The sequence below is a fragment of the Lates calcarifer genome, linkage group LG2, assembly GCF_001640805.2.
Source record: "Lates calcarifer isolate ASB-BC8 linkage group LG2, TLL_Latcal_v3, whole genome shotgun sequence".
NCBI classification, from domain to species: domain Eukaryota; kingdom Metazoa; phylum Chordata; class Actinopteri; family Centropomidae; genus Lates; species Lates calcarifer.
Window position 1 is genome coordinate 27,707,058 of NC_066834.1, and position 14,718 is coordinate 27,721,775.

A 14,718-nucleotide genomic window follows, 5' to 3' on the forward strand; every position below is an offset into this window, starting at 1 on the left:
GAAACAGATTAGCTATCTTCTTTTTAGTGTTAAATTCTTAATAAATACTAAATATGTTTCCCCCCAAACTTTCACTTCAATTTTTGCTTATTTAGTTGTGAATATTTAATGAAGAATAGAGAAGATTTCAGGGCTTTAAAAGAAGCGTCAATTATGTGAAACAAAACAGAGAGAGAGACAAGGAGACAAGGAAATGTACAGCATAGTTTTGAGTCACTGGTTTGTAGAGATGCAGGAAGGCAGGATTAGGCATGATTACTTGCATAAAACTGTGTTTAAAACCTGAAAGGGACATTTTCATATACCGATCGCCAACACATTCCTGTCATTTCTCTTTGCTGAAATATTATTGTAATATAATGTAATATCTCAAAACACTTGTTTCAGTAACATGGAGCGGTTTTTATTATTCTTTCACTTCTTTTGTGATTTTGAAGCTAAATAATAAACATGAAAAATGATAAATATTCATGAATCTTTCTGACTGTGATTATTGCATAACAGTTTCATTTTTAGAGCTTCTTATTCTCACGAACCCTCTGATCTTTCATCCACACATGACTTTTAAGACAAAGCACGACCGTACCACACACGGCAAGAGGAACCTCGCATCTGTTTCCATTCTGATCTCCCCACGTTCTTTTGCTATCCCGCGCTCTTTCCTCTCCGCAGGTGAACTTGGCTCTGAAGCAGAAGTCAGACATCGAGCACTACAGGAACAAGCTGAGACTGAAGGCTAAGAGGAAGGGCTATTATGACTTCCCCTCCACAGACGGCAGCAGCAGCAGTCGAGCCCTGGCGCAGAGGCAGCGGCATGGCCATGAGAGGGCAGCTGGTGAGCATGGCAGACCACTGGAGCCTGATGATGAGCGAGGTTCCACTTATGTCAAGTCTCACAGGAGGTGAGGGGAGAGTGGAAAAGCAAGTGGAACCTGGGTTTGGCTGAATGTAAACAGAACAGAAAATCCATGCTTACATAAGGGTGTGAGGAGACTTCTCATACATGGATACAGCTCGAACAGTTGCAGTATTGGCCAGTTGGGTTTCTCACCCATGATCAGTTATAAGTAACTGTTAACCCCTGTCTCGTCTAATTAGCTTATAGATAAGTGAAACTGTCCCTTCTAATGTTGTCATTATCCCATCTTAGTCGGCAGTGAGAGACCCATCAGGTCTGTCTGATTAGTTTGATCCAAGTCCTGAGCTTCCATAATGAAGATAAGAGGATTGGCAGGGTGTCGCATGGTCCACTGTGCTGGTTCTGTCCTGCCTCTGCTTCACAGATGCACATAAAGATGGACAGTGTTTGGATATTACAGATTTAGGTCAAGTGTGCAAATAGTCTTTTCCACACCAGATTAACATGCACCCATACCAGCTGCACCCAGAACAGAAAGCAACTTTTGAATTTTGGCTTATGTGTTAGTGAAGGGTTGGGTCACTATGTTTATATCCCACCCTGGTGAGCAAGATAACAATTTTAGCAGCTGTTGCCTGTCAAAATTAGGGTGTGGCCGATTGGCCAACGCCAACATACATTCCCCCAGATGAAGTGATCATGTCAGAGCACGTTTGCTGATATGTATCTCGTCCTCAGTCATTGATTGCGCATTGTTATTTTGTTGTACTTAATGCTTTATCTTATTGCATTGTACTGTGGAAAAACCTCAAGGCTAAAGATTATTTTACATATTTACACAGTTCTTTTACTCAACCTCCTTATAGAGTAGAGATATCTACTCTAGTTGATATAATCTCTCTAGTTGATACTCAGTTGATATAATCTCAATTTCTATAGCTTTCTGAAGGGGGATCAAATACTTCTCCCAACCTTGTTCATTATGTCTGGCACAATGAAGTTAAAAAGGTTCATTTTACCAGACCTTCCCTCCACCTTCTGCAGGCACACAGGAACTATGACTGAAAGTAAATGAAATGTTATTACTTAATAACTACCCCAGGTCTGATTTGTATTGAATGTGGTCCTCACTCTAATTGGCAGGCACTCCCAGGTAGGGCAGACAGCCTATCGCAGCAGACAGAGTCTGAGCAGTCCCAGTCCTGGAGGAACAGAGATGGACCTGCTTGTCATGAGGGAGAGACCCAGGAGAGGCATCCGCAACAGCGGCTATGACGTGAGTCACACGTTGTCACCCACCAAGCCCGTCTCCCAACAAGATGCAGTTAAAGTAAGAGTAGTGTAGAGAAACACAGTGTTAGTAATATCAGGTCATTTGCATTACACATTAAGAAGGCTGATGCATAAGTGATGTGCTATCAATAGCTGCTTTTACTTGTGAATCATGTATAAACTTTAAATTTATTGTATGAATTAATGAGGTGCCAGGAATGTGCTATTCAAATACAAACATTTGCTCACATATATGCTTATATGCTTAATAACAAATTCAGATTATATATTTTTAAATCAGATGCTACTGTTTTCACTTTAATAGGATGGAATGTAAAAATAGAAAAGATCATTATCAATCAGAGCTCATCAGTGCTAAATCTGTCCCTTATTACCCTATTTAAGATACGGTGCAGCAACAGAGCTTGGAAATCAGACATGTTCTACTCAGGTGTGGTTTCAAGTGTGCCACAGCGAGCTGAAAGAGGAGAAGTGGTTCATTCATAATTAAGAGTTGAAATTTATAAGGTCCTGTCGTTTTGATATATAATGCATCTCCGGATGGCTGGTTTATGTCCCTGCTCTTTTATTGTTCCATTATGGCTCTGTATATGGCTCTTTCTGTCATGAAGTCAGAATACTAGCATGTGAGCTCCCAAGAATCATTGAGCAGACTGTTCCCGGAGAGGGTTTTTTATTCTGAGCTGTCCTTTTGTAAAAATTATAAGCAGTGATAGAAATATTTCACTGAACTGCTGCTGACCTGCCGACCATTTTAACCTATCATCATATTGTGCATGCTCGCTCACTGGCATGGCTTATAGGTACACTTGTATGGAACTTTAATGTTATTATATAGTCCTGTGCTTTTTCTACTATTACAAGTCAAATGTGAAAAGTTCCTCTTGTGCATTTGATTTAGAAACATCAGGTGCTTGGGACTGCAGGGTGGTGCCATGAGCAAAATGTCACAGGTCTTAACGTGACAAACTTTACAAATTATATTACAGAAGGGTCTTGACAAGCTCTGCAAGTTGAGATTTTCCTGGCAATAATAGTTCCTTGATTCTAACCTCTCAAGCAAGCACTTGCTGTGGCTGAACTCAGGGGCTAAACTCAGTGTAGCTGATTGTTCAGCTCTGCTAAAATATGGTACAATAGTCAGTACAAGCTACACAGTCCACTTTCAGAACTCTTGGCCCTGTTGATAACAGTGGGACTAGTGTAGCTGCAGGCCCCATCTCTGCAGATGCAAGTCTCTCCTGTTTCATGTTGCAGGGGGGCCTGATTTATGAGGTGCACTACGCTAGGTCTCCTGTGGCTACACTCTATTCGCACAGGAAGTAGGGCAGCCTCAACTGATAATAATTTATCACTGAATGTAAGGACTGGATAAATGGAAGCAGAGGTTGGAAGAAAGGGAAAAAGAAGAGGACAAAACAAATACAGGGGAAATGTTAGAAAAGGATGGGAAAGACAGAGTAAAGTAGCCAGTAAATGATTACGACTACTGAGAGGCAATGAATATGCAGGGGAGACAGTGTAATGGTTTCACCGAATATAGGAAGGAAGACACAAAATAGTATCAGCACACATACAGTAGGTCTCCAGCATCTGCTTAAATATTGTTGGATTGAGTGCAGAAAATGCAGGATAGGACTCACTGAAACAAACTGCCTGGTTCTGTTTCTGTACCTAATGTGACCAAGCAGTTACACCGCCATATCAAACTCTGTGCCTGACATGCCTCAGAAACTACTGTTGCTCTGTCAGCACCTTGTCAACAACCCACTGAGCAAATGACAGGAGCTGTTACAGAACCTGGAATTTCCCAGCTTTCTTAGGATGTATCTGTTAATATCCAGATAAATTAATAAGGAGATGTTTGATTTTCAAATATTTGATCCAGGTGTAAAACAGAACATGGCTCCCCAGGTGGCCACTAATATAGATTCACCCATAAAAGCCATCTCCATAAAACTGCTGTGACTTTTAAGCGTGATTTCCTTATAAATCAGCTCAATCTGCAAAATTGCTAATTTTCCATATAATGTATTAGCAAGTCAAAGTTTGAAGATGTGTGTTGAATCTTGATACTGGTGTCTCTCTCATGTGAATGCATTGGTAAATTATAGACTGAGCCAGAGTTGATTGAGGAGACGAATGTCGACCGTCTAATGGGGCCACGGGGATACATGTACGGCCGGGGCTTGAAAGGCCACTCAGAGACATCCACTCTGAGCTCACAGCCGTCCATTGATGAAGTGCGACAGCAGATGCACCTGCTGCTGGAGGAGGCATTCAGCCTGGCTTCTGGGGGACAGTCCACGTCCGGAAGGCAGTCCCACCACCACCATCACCAGCCCCCTCCTGACCACTACAACCCCGCACCGCCTCCCCTCCCGTACGCAGACGTGGTGACCAGCGCTCCGGGCACGATGAGCTGTGGACGCGGAGGCCTGCAGTGGGTACCATCTTACGGTGCAGACGTGTATCAGTGCAGCCTGCCTAAACCAGTAAGTGGGCTTAGATTATTTCCCCTCTCTTACAGACCGTGACAGTCTCTGTAACCTTAAATGCCTTTCACCTTCTGTTTAAGGCCTTTCGCTTCACTCAGCTTCCTGAGATGGCCATGGGTTCCCCTCCCCCTTTACCACCTCGCAATGGACCTCCTCCTGGGACCTCTTTAAGACGGTAAGACTGAATAAGACACACACACTCACACACACATACACAAATGCAGACAGACAGAAACTTACGCACACTGTCTGTAGCATCCTGAAGCCCATCAGATATTCCACATTTATTCACATTCAAATTCATATTCAGGGACTAGATATTCACTAGGTAATGTGCTGTGGCCAGGGTGATTTTAGGCCTTGTATAAATTTGAATATTGAACTAGTGCATTGAGAGATGGCAAGAATGTTAATAAGGTACTCACTTTTCCAAGTGGAATGTGTCTGCCATCTAGTGACACTGGTGTAGTATTGCAGCAGCTCTGTGTTCATGCCTCTCCAATTTCTGTCCAACATAGTTCCACTTCAGACTTGGGGCCTAAGGGAAGGAGCTCAGAGACATCTGTCACTGAAATGCAGAGTCAACATGACAACAACCCATATGGGCTAACCACTAGAGCAGCACTTCCATCTATCACTGCAGAGCAGCCTGTGTCCAACTACTCAGGTAAGGAGATGACTTTGCTTCTGTGCCAACATTCATCTTTCAAGAGCTGTAATATTCTGACAAAATAAAACTCTTGGAATGATACATTTAATCAACCCCTGAAACACATTCATCAGTGAATGTGAAAAAAAGAATACATTCATTAACCTCTCTTTTCTTTTCTACAGGAAACCCAATAACAGCTGTCTACGCCATCCCAGCCTCCAGGTCGGGCTACTCAGAATACTTTGTCTCCACACCGCCCACCTCCTACCATAGTCCCTCTTGGATGTCCTATCCACCTGAACCTGAGGATGTGCCGCCACAGTGGGCAGACTCTGTAAGCAAGCCCATTTTTCTTGTCTCTGACACACCAACTCCTAAATAAATAAATAAATCGCTGAAGGATGAACAATTTATAGTAGTAGAATTATGTCCCAGTTTTCAAGTGTTTGTCCCAGAGCTCCCAACAGCTCTTTGTCCTAATAATTAGACTTTTAAAATAAACCATATTAAGTGACTAATGCAAAATTTCTTGCAAAATTAAGGCTTTATCCAGCTTCCAGGTATATAAGCTTCTTGGTATTCTCTCTTGTAAGTGTAGTGTTTGTAAGTATAGACTTAATCAGTAAGTATTGTTATTTTACACTCGCCAGCGTCCTGGCCCAATACAGCACAGACAAGGAGCCCCAGACAACTGAATTCAATATTTTTAAAATGGAAAAACTGTATACAGACTAGTAAAACTGTAAATAATGATGTAATTGTTATGGACCGTTATTAAAATCCTTAACCCCATCCTCACCTCTTGGTTGTCAGGATATTTCCCATAACTTGTAGTCACCCCATGGAGCCAGAAAGTGAGCTCTGCAGTAGGGAGAAAAACTCAAACATGAAATAGGAATGTTTTATATCTGTGATGTGCATGTGGGATTTCCTCTCTGTATTAAAACATTGTTGTCTTTTTCATATGGTCTCATTATGGCACTGACATTTACTCAAAAAGTATTTTGTGCTCTTGCTCTGGGCATCATTAAACAATACTCTTTAAGCATCCTTCTACCTTTTCCTCTGGTTCCATTCGTCCTGTCAGATCTGTTATTACCCATGCGACCCTCCCTCCCTCCCTGTCCCCCTCTTCTGCACTGGACTCTCCTTGTTTGTATGGACTGTTCTCTTTTTGCCTGTTTCAACCAGATGCTTTCACACAGTGTCTTTTTGCAGAACCAGTGTCATTTAGAAACCTTTTGCTGAACTGAATTTATGGCTGCCGTTGAGTGGACACAACAAAATACCGGGGTAGTTGAGCACATTTCCTAAATGAACATCCATTTTGCTTTTTTTTACCCATTTCTTATCATATAAATCTGATGCTTGAAGGTTTTGTATCAACATTCAAAAACTGTCCATTTTTTAGAGTTCAAACACCGTTTGAACTGAAGTCCATTTTAGTATCACAGATTTGTAGATTTCCACACTCATTACTTTCCCTGTTATTTTTGTTTGTTTATAATGATTTTTTTTTCCAGATTCAATTGTGTATATTTTCCCTTATCACCCATATAATTCTATTAGAAAAGTGGTGCAAGAGAAAATGTTCACTCAGCAAAATAAAAAATAAAAACTTATACACATATACTGTATCCTTCTAATTATCTAATTGGCAGCCATTATTTTTGTGGGTAGCATGTGTCATATGAAGTTGCAGAATTACTGATTTCTTGTCTGCCTTGTTTTTCAGGTTCCCTTGCCTGGGTATGTAGAGGCTTTCCCTCATCCTCGCTACCCACAGGGAAGCCCCACCAGGCTGCCCCTGGAATATAACCAGACACTGGAGCAACCGTCCGTTGCCCCCAGCACAGCATCCCAGCAAAGCCTGCCCCAGGTGGTGAAGGACATGGACAGCATGCCCCTGAGCAGCCTCTCCACCTCTGCACTCGTGCAGGCTATCCGGCAGGAGGTGGCCAAGCTGGCGAAGAAACAAAATGACATGTTTGAGTTTTAATTCTGCCCGCCTTGTGTGCAAGAGATGGTAAACTGTGCATTGGTCTTCAGTAGAGGTACACAATGGTGGTTCTCCTTCAGACTGATTTTTGATGTTTGTACTGTAAAATGAACTGATCTTCTTTACCCGCTGATTACCCATTAATTTCCTTTCACATACTATTGATGTTTTTCGGCTCCTTACTTAAGGAACAGAAAAGGTTATGATTTCCTTCTTTTTCTTTCTTTCTTTCTCTCTTTTTTTAGGAAAAAAAACAAACATCCTCTATTAATGATGTCCCAAGTAACTACATGCATCTCTTCTTTGTAGATATGTCAATAGAATACGCTAAATATGGAAAATAGAATTTTTTTTTTCCAAGATTAGACATTTGTGTGAATCAGCATCAGTTGAGAAGAGAGAAAAAGTAGCATTATTGTTTGTACTGAGAGGACCAAATGCTTCCTGTCAGATGTTACGTATAAACCACAGTGTATATGAGCATGTACAGTATAAGGACATCATTTATCTTAACTCCTTTTATAGACCATTAACTCCAGCAAGACGGGCTCCATGAATACCAAATCAAACTACCACATCACTTTTGAAAAATTCTTCAGTTTATTTTCATGTCATATAACATAACAACAAACACTGATTGTCTTTGATGATCTAATATTTTTTTTTATTAAATTGAATAAATTAATTTAAACTGTAATTCCTGTTAATTAACAAATGCACTCAATCTAGTATATTTGTATCTGCCTTTTTAGTTGTACCCAACTGAATATGAAATTGTAACATGCATCTGTAATGATGTGACAAATAGAGAATTTTTTCCTTTATGTATCTGAAATAGATGGAAGCTTTTATTCTTGCAGTATTTGTTTGGATGTACACAAGGTACATTGACTTGGTTGACACTGATAGACATTTTCTTTTAAAAGTAATGGGTGGTTATTTTAATATATTACTGTTGCTGAATACTTAAAAAGATGAACTATGACTTAACTCTATGTTTCTCAAGAAAATGGCAGAATTGACTTTGAAAAACTCAAATGCAAAAATATTTGGAGTTGAACAGCAGTTTTATACTGATCCCAGTGATCTGATGATGCTCCGATTTTAATGCACATTCACCCCCAACATCTTTGTCACAAATTCTGTTTGCTGCTGGTAATAGTGCCACAGTTTCTTATGATGGTGGGCCCATTGTTTGTTTACTGCGCCTTAAGGCATTGTAACGGTCTTAATGAGTGCACTTTACAAATCAAACACTGTGGGTCACTGTTCTTGTGGGTATTTGGGTTAATGAGAGGTCCTGCATCAGTGCTCTTGAGCTCGACGTGCTGATGTCTTTGTGTAATATAGTGAATGCCTGCCTGAGCTTTTGACTCAGATTGTGATGACTGCAAACTACTTGTCCTTTTCTAAGAACTGTGCCAGAAGCAATGTGTTCAGCATAAGCATAAGAAATATCATCAAGTCTGTAAGGTACAAAGTGCATATGCTGAGGTAGACATCTGCCCATAGATACAACAGCAAATTCATAATTCTGAATAGGCTTCCAAACTTAATCTTAACATTATTAATATATTTAAAGTATGTCTCATTTTACTTTTTCAGTTTTACTGCCCTGAAAGAAGTCAGTTGTCAGCCATACATTAAATATCATGACAGAGCAAAATAGAGAAGCCACCAGGTCAGGTAAGAAATAACTTAAAAACACAAATATCTACATATAAATAGAACTAAAATGAGATTTTATATAAGACAGACACATTCCTAAAACATAAATACAAGCAGAGGATTAAGGATCAGGACCTAGAAATCAGATCTGATGTCAACTATAAAGTAACAGTACATGTTACACAACAGACTAAGCCCTCCAGTCTCTGTAGCTACTGGAATAAAGGAGACTGTGGCTTGTCAAACTTATTCCAACAGCAGGAAGGAGGGAGGTTTTTCTGTTTCATGACATACATAATATCTTAAAACTGAGCATATTGCACTTGAGTGACTCAGCTGGACATCTTAATCAACTTTGTCGACTCATTAAAAAAAAAAAAAAAATTAAAGGCCACCATAGAGGGGCAGTGCACAACTCAGTACCATGAACTATCCAATAAAAGTTCTATAAAACAAAAGTCATTAAATCATTGCACACATGAAAGGAATTCATCATTCTTGGAAAAAGACCAACCTCATTTTCAATGTGGCATAAAAGCCTTCAGTAGGTTATGATGAGCTCTTAATGCAGGATTGTTGGTTCTGGAGTGGAAAGTGGGAACTGATTGCAAATGAGTGCATGTAGGCCTATAGCAGGGGTGTGACAATATGTTTGCAGGAACAGTGAAATGCTATAGATTGTCTACTTTTACTGTATTATTGCAAATCACAAGGAATGCTTTGCTGATTATTATATATATATCAATTCTGTCATAGGAAAGCTGTAAGTTGTTACGTAAGAAGGACAATGCCTTTAAATCATTTCCTTTCATAGAACAATATTGCTATCACAGCAATCCTGGATGAATTTAACCTTTTTGCATTATGACTTTTGAACAAACCCTCCCTCTCTTGTTCTTTTATACTCATGCCTGTTGGTGTGTAAGTAGGTATAAGGAAATACTGTCTACAGCTTGTTTTCCCAAGATTCCTTTTACTCATTATTCAGAGGAGCACTTAATGTCTTAAGAACTGTACTGAATACAGTGAAACCATTTTTGTGTATACCAGAAGTGAACACTTTTCCACATTCTCATGGTGGATAACTGATAAAATTTAGTGATATTAAAATAAAAGGGTATTAGGTGGTTTATTGGTTTAGAAAAATGAATGAGTATTTATTCTATAAAATGAAATATGAGGTGAGCTAAACCTATTAAACATCAGTGTCTTTTTGTCTTCCTGACTAGTTTTCATCTGCTTGATCTTGTTATATTTGATGTTCCTCAGAGATTGATCTGACAGAGGGACCTCGAGACAGATGGAGAATGAAAGAAATATTAGCCTTCATGATTAAAATTGAATAAAAGATTTTATTAGAGGAACAGAGTAAATCTGTGTCTTCAATACCGTTTTATCCTTTCTGTGTTCATTTTGCCCGATGAAGAATATCAAGAGTTGAAGCAGTTGTTGCACTGATGAAGGACCTTACGCCATCTCTGCACAGACCCCCCTGCTTCTATAGTGTTTTCTTGTGCTGGTCTAGCTACACCACAAGGGGCTTCATGTCATGCCATGAAAGGAGTACTCCCTTGCTTCAGGAATCAGAGTAACTTTTTTGTGTGTCTAGATCATGTTTCTAGTTTTAATCACTTTATTGTTTTGTTTAAATTATGCTCACATCCTCCTTGTTTCTTCTGAAGTAGCATTTTTCCATCTTCGCCATGTTGATGGTGTGACACCTGTCCAGGTGAGATGGGACTGTCAGAATAGACGTGCTGATGGATCAGACCTGAACATTCCATGGTTGCCACGTGTTTTATTTCAGGCGCATCATTCAGACCTGATCATTCAGACACAAACAACCTTCTGGTGGCCAGAAAAACACAGCTCCCTGCTTTCACTGGAACATTTCTTTGGAAAGGAGACACCAGCTTTGGAGATTTTACATCCATTTAAGACCGACTGTCACAGACAAGAGGACTTGTTCGTGGAAAATGTGAGATTTTTTTAAAGACTATTTTCAAAATGTTGTTTTCAATGTATTTTGCCGTTGACACGTTCATCAAAGTGGCTTTCTTGACTTGTTTTATACGGAGGTTCCCTCCAAGTCACATTAAACTATTCAACTATTAAGAAATAACCCGCTGATAAAATGAGGTTTCCTTATTTTCTAATCTGCGCCATAAGTAACACATGTCGTGACTGTCAGTTTTATGCCCGAACTATTACACACTGTTAACAGAAGGTGTAAATTAACTGGAAGAAGAGATTTTCTAGAAAATGTTTTGTGATACTTGACAACTTGACAAAGTGTTTCCATGGATTAAATAAGGCTCATAAACGGTGTTGTAGGAGGTGTGTAGGTTTGTCAATCAGTCAAATATGTCAAATATATCAAAATTCCATATTGTTAAATGATGTCTGTAATTCAAGTAGTGCATATTTCTAACAAATGAACAGTTATTAATCTCAACATGTAGACCTAAATAACATATAGGACACCAGGGGCAGTTTCCCACTTCCAGACTGTTAGCAGGGACACAGTGAGATTAAGAGAGAAACAACACAACAAGGTGCATGAATGACTTAAATTATGAGTCATATGGCAACAAGTCATATGTTCATCAAAAACTTTAATACAGCCTAATCGTTCATATGCTCATGTATTATTAATAATAAATGCAAAATTATTTTAATCAGCTTTCACAAGTAGATTCTGATTGAATTCTCTCAGTTTGCCATGAACATATATTCAGTAATGTTAAACTTTATTCTGTGCTTCTGCTGTATGTGGGGCCTCTTTCAAATTCTATTTGTATTTACTGCTCATACTCATCTACTCTGTGCTAAATATAGTTTAATGAATTATTAATGAATTTTATATTTTTTATCTGGAGTGTTATTGAACTGTGGTACTTTTAGTGATGTGTGAAAGTTGTCATGGTAACAGTTCATGGTCTACATGATGTGGAGCAGAGGTCTAAAGGTTGTATTTGTTTCCACCTTCAGACTGAAAAGCGCTGCACCTGGACCACGGCCTTCACTCCAGACCCCAGCCAGCCAACCATCCACAGCAGGGTCCTGGCCCCTGCCTCCCACAGTAGCTCTTCATGTAGCTCCTCCTCTCACTCCTCTCACTCCACTCACCCTCCTTCCACATCCTCCTCTCACCCTCCCCCCACCTCCTCCTCTCACCCTCCTTCCACATCCTCCTCTCACCCTCCCCCCACCTCCTCCTCTCCACAGAGATGAGGAAAAAGGAGAGGAGAGGAGGAGAGGAGAGGAGGCAGGAGGGCAATACACCATGTGAACTCTCTCATGTAAAAGGTAAATATCTGTTTGTCTAATGTTATTACCAGATTTTATGAAGTTTATTTTGTTTAGTATTTGAAGATTTTAACTCTCACTCCCTTTTGTCTGCCATTTATTTTTGCAGAGAGCAGAAAAAATCAGAGAAGAAAAGAGACATGAAGAGAGGAGGAGAGGAGGTGGGAGGGCAACATGATGTCTACACCGTCTCATGTAAACGGTAAATATTTTATGTCACTATCAGATTTCATGAAGTAATACATTATATTTCTGTTTACCTGATTTATAAAGTTTTTAATTACAACCTGTTTGTCCTCTGTTTTTCTTTTAGAGAGGAAGAGAGGAGAGGAGAGGAGGTGGGAGGGCAATATGAGGAGTGACCGCTCCGCTCCGCTTATCCAGCCAAACTTATTCTCATCAAACTGTACCTACCAAACAGAATGAGTAAAACTCTGTTTCTGAGAAGCAGTCTGAAGGCAGCTTTACCTTTATCAAAGCATTCATGTAATAACCTTTTCACCTCTTGTATATTTGCTTTGCAGCCAAGAAAACCCTGAACTGCCTCTTCATGAACTACAAATGAACCATGTTTCTGCAAAGATTTTTAGCACAATCATACAGTGCACAGTGTTTGAAATACAGTGATGAAAGAAAGAAACGCCTCAGTTTGGTCTCTGTGGTTCTTGCACTGCTTTTTTTCACATCTACACTACATCAGACCAGGTCCTGAACAAAAACCACTTCACTTAGACAAAGTCAAACCTGGACCAGATTATCCACATGAAACCAGGGACTCATTTAACACAGTTTCAGATTTGTGGAAACACAGACATTTAAATTCTATAGAGGGGGCTCTGCCTTGTGTTAAGTTGAAGGCCCACACCATGGATACCTCAGGACAAGTTTATTAGGCTGACCAACAGAGGAATGACAAAAGTCTCAAGTCAACTGTGATGTTTTAAGTTTGCCCCTACATACGCTACACATGTCTGGCGCTGTGGGAGACGGCTGCCTATCCAGTAGCTCTCCAGTTTTTAAGCTCTTTCAACCTTTTTTAACCTCTACTTCCTAAGGAGACTGTGGTCTTTCAACATCTGCAGCAAACTGCTGTGGATGTTTTACTAGTCTGTGGTTGCCAGCGTCCTCTTTTACACTGGTGTGCTGGGGGGGCAGCATATCCAAGAAGGACACATCCAGACTGGATAAACTGATCAGGCGGGCCGGCTCTGTGGTCAGCATGAAGCTGGACTCTCTGGTGATGGTGGCAGAGATAAGGACACTGGACAAACTGCTGGATATTATGGACAATGCCAGCCACCCTCTGCACACTGTCATCAGCAACCAGAGGAGCCTGTTCAGTGAAAGACTGCTCCTGCCCAAGTGTAGGACCAACAGACTTAAGAACTCCTTTGTCCATCATGCCATCACTTACTGTGCAATAACTCATTCATTCACACACAGACCTGGACACTCGTGTGCATCATCCACTGTCACAGTGCAATAATTTAATTTAACCACAGGCCATATACAGTTCTCTATATTTATCTTATTTCATACTTATTTTATTCTATCTATATTTTGTATATTTAGCTAAGAGTTTACAGTTTATTTTTTTTTATCCTATTAAGAGTTTACTGTTTATTGTTTATTTTTTTATCCTATTTTTTATACCTGTTTGCAAGCAGTTGTTGTTGTCATTTGCAAACTGTCCTGTGAGTATGTGCTGTTTCTGCCTTTATAAGCTGCTAGAAATGTAATTTCCCAGAGGGAGTCATCCCAAAGGGATCAATAAAGTCAAGTCTAAGTCTAAATAATAAAAACATGTTAGCATGTCACACATTACATTTTAAATAAGTAAGAAAGCTAACATGCAGAACTTTGCTTACTGCGAGACTCACTTGTCCCATAGGGAAAACCTGCCAACCAGTGAGGTAAGTTGGTTTTCTGCATTTGATGCCTGTGGTGGATTGGAATAGCCAGGCGATCGTTGTGGTAGTGGAGCAGGGAGGGCTGTTGGGGAGTTGGTGGCAGGAGCATCAGAGGCAGGGGGAGGCCAAAACAGAGGGAGGTGGCAGGCTGTCTGTACCAGTGACCCATCAATGGCGGACTGCTCATGGACCCATGAGGCAGTGCAGCCATCATCCCAGCTATCAACATCGAGAGGGAACTAGCAAGGGATGGTTCAGCTGTCCCAGCTGCAGTGTCCAATCCAGATATCACAGTCTCACTGCAATCAGAAGGAGGAGGGGCACAAGGCATGCCAGAGGCAGGTATGGACACAGGAGCAGCAGCATCATCAAACTCTTTGTCCAGGGGCAGAAAGTTGACTGTGAGCAGTGGGCTCCCATTTGTCAGAGAGCTTACATTTCCCCCTGGCACCCTAGTTTGCCAGCACCCAGTCGCCGAGTGAAAGTGGCTGACCTTTGACTCTCTTATTGTATTGGTCACACTGATGTCT

General features: G+C 40.4%; 1 protein-coding gene and 1 long non-coding RNA gene across 3 annotated transcripts in view; both read left to right on the forward strand.

The window, feature by feature from the left end:
* Positions 1-9,427, forward strand: part of kiaa1549lb (KIAA1549-like b) — a 59,744-nt gene extending 50,317 nt beyond the window's left edge. Inside the window, exons 16-22 of the mRNA XM_018668020.2 lie at positions 673-902; positions 2,003-2,135; positions 4,267-4,647; positions 4,731-4,825; positions 5,169-5,317; positions 5,485-5,636; positions 7,038-9,427. Coding sequence (XP_018523536.1) covers positions 673-902; positions 2,003-2,135; positions 4,267-4,647; positions 4,731-4,825; positions 5,169-5,317; positions 5,485-5,636; positions 7,038-7,301 — 1,404 coding nt within the window. The 3' untranslated portion in view covers positions 7,302-9,427. The remainder of the gene's footprint in view (positions 1-672; positions 903-2,002; positions 2,136-4,266; positions 4,648-4,730; positions 4,826-5,168; positions 5,318-5,484; positions 5,637-7,037) is intronic.
* A 1,007-nt stretch (positions 9,428-10,434) lies between these two features.
* LOC108877740 (uncharacterized) lies at positions 10,435-13,575 on the forward strand. 2 transcript variants are annotated; one of them, XR_007815091.1, is made up of 4 exons: positions 10,435-10,947; positions 11,961-12,278; positions 12,388-12,480; positions 12,592-13,575. It is a non-coding gene; the product is annotated as an uncharacterized LOC108877740 (long non-coding RNA). The 2 variants fall into 2 exon arrangements; XR_001960146.2 differs by having other exon boundaries at positions 10,435-12,278.
* Positions 13,576-14,718: the final 1,143 nt, after the last annotated feature.